The sequence below is a fragment of the Diadema setosum genome, chromosome 2 (assembly GCF_964275005.1).
Source record: "Diadema setosum chromosome 2, eeDiaSeto1, whole genome shotgun sequence".
In the NCBI taxonomy this organism is placed as follows: Eukaryota; Metazoa; Echinodermata; class Echinoidea; order Diadematoida; family Diadematidae; genus Diadema; species Diadema setosum.
Genome location: NC_092686.1, coordinates 5385631 through 5391792, shown reverse-complemented (window position 1 = coordinate 5391792; position 6162 = coordinate 5385631). Strand labels below are relative to the sequence as shown.

The following is a 6162-nucleotide window of genomic DNA, read 5'->3' as shown; positions in this document are numbered from 1 at the left end:
GCTGTTGAGCGCAAATTACGGCTGTCAACGCCGTACTTCGAAAATCGAGCTTGATAAAGTTTGCGACCTAGTCATGTGACACGCTCTGACCAATGGCATCGCTTATGCGAATGAACAGCATGCATAATTAATCATACACAAAACGTGGGTGGTTTATACACATTCGAGTGCTTCGCTCCCTACTCGGTCTCTCACAAAATACTATGCACGGAGTGTATTGTAGTATTGTAGTAAATACGCGAAGAGAGGGAGAGGTGCATAGGTGACCGTACACAACACGCCGATCGAGAGTGGACGATTTAGGCGAGAAAACGAATGTCAACGCATCTCTTTTCGCCCTGCACGACGGAAATTTGTTTGAAATGTAGGAGTTACAACTGGATATGTTAGATATGTCTCGTCAATCAATGACAACATGTTTATCTTGGATTTTATTCTTGCAGAGAGGACTATAACGTCGCGAAAGTGAGTGTTTACGACAGCGAAAACTCAACGCTGCAGTGTCGGGCATTGGAGAGGGTCAACACCCGGTTCTACGAGGGGTGCCAAAATGGCGACCTCCTCCTCGCAGATTATCCGATGTTTTAGCACGGTTTTGGTCGTCTGTTGGTTGATTTTGGATGCCCCAAGCAAGGTGTCAGGACAGAGTGCTCTCTGCCCTAGAGAATGCTGGTGTCTTGGATCCCTGGTTGACTGTAGCAAACGACAACTTCGGAGTGTTCCGACAGCCTTGCCAACATGGGTTACAATGCTGTAAGTAAACCGAAATTTGCATTCCTGTGTGAAACCCTGTGTGTAATACGAGTGTAGGTTTCGCTCAGCGGATAGCACACAACAATGAACGCCATGGTTAGTGGCAAGGCTTTTGACCATGAAGTGCATGGTCAGTGTCAATGCCAGTCGCCCGACCGACAATATCACACTGAAGATTATCTCGTTCTTAGTAGAAGCGGGGGTTGTGTAAGAAACGTTCAGACTAATTCATCTAGGGCCTACATGGAGTTCTACAGTGGTTCTACTTCATACTATCAAACGTTAGTTAATAAAATACAAGATTCTACATCAACATGTTATATAACTTTCAAATAGTGTCAGTGATTGGACGATTGGAGCTTACTTCAGTTAGTCTAGACCTCCATATGGGGCCTACCCAACTTCTGTAGGACCTAACTTTCTTGTTGACTTGTAGTTATAACGTTAGAGTTCCGTGTCAGTTTTTTTTTTTTTTTAGTTTTTTTCTGGGACACGACTTTTAATATGAAATCAAACGTTTGATTTTATCATTTACCAAAGCAGCAATGCAAACCTGCTTTAAACAAAACCTGCACCAAGGTTCGACCTCCCATACCGAAATTCAACAGCACGCAAAAGCATCAGTTCTACACAGTCAAAGTTTGGATGGCAATATGGTCGAATTATGGGCATCTTGCTTTACATATTTAAAACTGCATCTAAACCAAGTCATAAAGTCAAGGAAGTGAGTACATGTAGGTTGTGTCTTTTCAAGGAAATCTGACTCCAACATACAGTAGGCCTATATCTGACAAAGCTCACTCAATACAAGTCAAGAGTGTGATACAGATGCTACAAATGTAATTAAGTGCAGTCACATATAGGCACAAAATGCAAAGAACACACAGTATGGGATCTTCATCTCAAGTGTCTCAAAACTAGAGAGAACAATGAAACTAGTTTTGACAAGCCACTGTCTGAGCTGAATTCTGTGGTTATGTAGTATCCCACCAAAAACAACGACACAAATACAACGTAAAGACTATTTGAGTCTTGAGATAGTAATCCCTTATATCGCTAGATGGTCTAGAGGGAGCTTTTATTAATATTGTAGAAGAAAGTACTGTATTTCCTTCTATTCATGTACATTTGTATTTGTTTATGTGAACATATTGACATACAATTTTCCTCAAAGTAATCAATTGATTGAATCCTCTAGAAAATAATAAATATGGAAAATATGTCCGGCATCATTTATTCAAAGAGAGGATAAGATAACAAATGGAATTGTGAGATTGTTTTGCTTGTGATATGAGTTACAACATGTATTACTCCAATAAGCTTTTTACAAACTTGTATCCTTGAAACAGTGATTCTAAATATTCAGCCAGGTTTTCCATCAAACCAAAATGATTTTTATTGTAAAGGATTGAAGTGGTGAATAATTTACAATTCAGGGTTGCTGCAGTCACAGAAAACCTGGAAAAAATCATGGAATTTCATGGAAAATGCAGAATTGTAAATTCATATCTTGGAAAAGTTATTGGAATTGATAAATTTGTATATCACTTGCCTTTTATCATTACTGATTTTCATTTATGCACTGTTATTTTGTTTTTGAGGAAAACATTTCATCATATAAAATCAGACCAACTTGTTCGCCACAGACAGTGTTTTTGCAGTATACACAACACACTTTACATGGATACTTGATTTCCATTTATTTAATGGTGACCACTAAATTCTTCACAAAGTTACTATCTGAAAAAGGGTCCTGGATATCTAGAATTTTACGTGGAAAAGTCATAGAAAAATCATGGAATATAATTTTGTAAAAGGTGCAGGATCCCTGACAATTTCTCTTCAGATATTTGAACAGAATATTTGTGAAGTTACAATGATTTTAATGGTTACACACTTTCTAATCAAGAGTCCTTCACCCAAATGGAATCATTCTAATTTTGCATGGAACTTGGCTGCTGAATATCAAAATGTATATTTGTGTATTCAAGAATCACTGTGCATGTTAAACGGCATGTGTTTTAATACAAAATATGATAGACAATATTCAGAAAAATACCAATGTCAATTGGCATAAACTGCGTCATTTAGTAGGTATCATTTTGACTTTATGTGCATTTTCATAATTCACTGTGGATGTTGCAAAATGATATGTGAAATATTGCTCAATTTATGAAGCATTAGTAAAAAATCTGTGAATTCAAGTGAGTTATGTTAAATCTATACGTGGAAAGCATATTTGAAGATTATGAATATTTCAAGTTTTGGCCCTGTGTTGTATGTTGCAAAAATGTATTATTTTGAAGATTATTACATGCCATGACGTGTTGGCCCTTTGTTCTAAGAGGCACTTTATCATTTGATTTTGGAGATCAGTGCAGCTTTCTGATTTATCAGTAAGGGAGCCCATCTAAACATGTCTTTTTAAAATAATTGTTTCCATTATAAGTATTGATAAACCATTTGTGGGAGAAGTCAGCCAAAAAGCAGTAAGAAGACCAGATCTGAAAAAAATAAAAAACTGTAAACATCTCCTGCAAATGCTTTTTGGAATGTACTTTAACTTGTGGAACATTATTGCTGAGTACTGTGAGATTCACACAAAAGATACTGTACGTACATTCCGTATTGATTATAAAAAGGTAAAGACTGTAATACTGCTTGAAATTGAGACATTAGTGGGAATGACTTGAATGTCTTATAAATGATAAAAGATATGAATGGTACATTATATCCATGGTGACAAGCAAGTATCGATTAGAGAAATGTTGTGATTGACAGAAAGTGCAGTCACCCTCTTTGCTAATGGCTTCATTCTCTAGAGCATTGTTTTGGTCATATCTAGAACAGAGCACTGGCCCAGTTGTGGTATGCATCAATATGTTGGTCATCATCCACTGGCTTCTAAAATCTTGAAGAAGTAGAAATGAGGTTGGCCTTGCCCAATCTGAATGATGTTATAATCATATTTGTGCGTTTGTATTCATATTCCCATTTTTATGCCTTTTTTTGCTCTACCATCAGGGATAATGTAAAACCAAAAATTTTCGTATGCATTTTAATTTTATGAATTTCGTGAGAGCCAGATTCGCAAAATCAAAATGCACGCAAAAGTTCTTGTCTACACGAAATGCATTGAATGCCGGTGGCAATTCAGGAAAATTTTGTGTCTCGAAAAAAAGGCTGTCAGTTCCAGTTCGCAAAAATATCTTGCTTTACAGTAGATTGATTCATGGCTCCCTTTGGTGACATCACAATGTGAACTCCGCAGGAAGTGTCTCTTCACCTCTGACCTCAATGTGTCTGATTGGTTGTGTGCATAATTTGCTTACAAAATTGAGTGTTCCGCTGGGGACCCAGGAAATGCGCAGTTTAAAAAAAAAGAAAGGAAGAAAAACAACAAAAACCAGAGAGCTGAAAGTCAACAGCAAGGTCATATGTACATACAAACAACATGTAAATGCCAGTGAGTTTTTAGAGATCATGTCTACAATGTTATTGAGATAAATTACTTGTAAGTTCTCCAATGCAATCTGTCATTTGCAATTTTTCTCATGGAATAGCGATTAGGATTTGTAGCAGTTTACTTGAAATCATCTCCCCCCCCCAAAAAAAAAAAAAAAAAAAAAGAGAGAAAGAAAATTAATACCTTATTTAACTTCTCCGTGGCAAAGCTTTCATTTTAGTATGTAAGTATAACCTGCAACATTTACACTGTATCTTTCAGTGATATGAAACGTGATGTATGGAATCATGAATTAGTAGCCAGTCACTGAAACATCAGGGGGGCATTTCATGAAGCATTTTGTCTGACAAAGTTGTCGGACAAATTTGCTCTCAGCCATTCAGATGCAAGGATTTCAGTAGCTTGTAACAGTTTGTCAGAAAAATATCCGACCAAAACGCTTCATGAAATGCCCCCCAGAGCACACATGAGTGTGCATGTGTTGTGAGACAGAGTACTATTGTTGCCCAGTGTGAGGTGACATAAATTATGATGAAATTAACTTTTTGACATTATACATTACCTGGTGTAGTTTTTTTTTTTTTTTGATTTGAGTTCTTGTGTTTTTGTATGCAAATTAGGGCAGATGATTGTTATTGAAATGAGGTCTGGATTAAAAAAACAAAACAAAACAAAACCCAACACAAGTTAAGATAGTAGTGAACATGTAGGCCTTTATCCATGCCTGAGCAGTTCTGATGTCAGGAGGAAACAACTGAACTTGAAAACTACATGCAATACAGATGTAGCTCTGATTAGAAAGTTAATGTGCATATGTGTGTGTGTATTCAAAGCAATGATTGACACTTTGGGAAAATGATGGCCTGCCTGCCTTCCAAATTTTGTGCATTAAAAGTGTCCTTTGATTGCCGAGCAAACAGGCCTTCGCATCACGCAGAATATTGGAGCAGTGTAAATAACCTCCCTTTTTTAATACGTTCAGGTTGTGGGCAAATTTACATCTCACGCCAAATTATGAAATGCAATGTTAGCATCCTGAGTTGTTCCCTGTTCCCGTGGACTTTGGAGTTCCATGGGAGATTAAGCCAGCTCAGGTCAGCTAGGATCAAGTTAATGAAATGGTATGCCAGAATTAAACTTATCTTATTGAGTAGAGTAATTCAGGATGCTACATTATTAAAAGCAACCACAGACAGCGACAGGTTTCATTCAAGCCATATAAATTTACACTGTAGTTTATGCTGCAGTGTTACAGTGTTTTGTCCAGCACTTACATCATATCAGATCTCAGATCTCCGGCGGGAAGGGGGGGGGGGGGGGTAGAGCACCAAACTTGTTTTGTTTTTGTTTTGATAATGACATTGACTCTTTCTGCACCCCAGTATTGCGGATTGATGTGTGTAAAATTTGTGTGAACAGTCTGGGTATTATGATACATTGCGCATAATGTGTAGGCCTATAGATCTGTTCCATTGTATTTATAATGATGAACCAAATGATACAATGATAATGCCGGTATGTAGATAAAACAGGTTGTACCTCTGACCATGTCAGCAGCATTGGCATTGGACAAACAAAAATATGATTAATGTTGAAAGTGATAATGATGATTTATAGTGAAAATAGCATCAGCAACAATACCAGTTGAGTAAATGATGGTACATACAACATGTACTACATGTGTAACTGGTACATTTTGCTAACAACTAGGAAGATACAGTACACAAATTTAAAGCACTGGATGAAAATTTTGAATCTCTCCAATGAGAACAGTCTTGGTGGTTACAAACACAGCGTTCATGTTTGTCCGCCCAACGACTCCTGCTTGAATACAAAAGTGTGGTAGGGGTGCATTAGCGGGGGAGATTAGTGGAGCTGTGGTCCCTCTTGTTCTCTCTACCCCCGTACCGTTTGCAGGTGTAAGAAGCCCAATTTGCGCACTC

At 37.6% G+C, this 6162-nt stretch overlaps 1 protein-coding gene across 1 annotated transcript in view; it reads left to right on the top strand.

Moving 5' to 3' along the window:
* The first annotated feature begins 267 nt into the window (after positions 1 to 267).
* Positions 268 to 6162, top strand: part of LOC140237904 (uncharacterized) — an 86278-nt gene continuing 80383 nt past the window's right edge. Inside the window, exon 1 of the mRNA XM_072317835.1 lies at positions 268 to 753. Coding sequence (XP_072173936.1) covers positions 551 to 753 — 203 coding nt within the window. The 5' untranslated portion in view covers positions 268 to 550. The remainder of the gene's footprint in view (positions 754 to 6162) is intronic.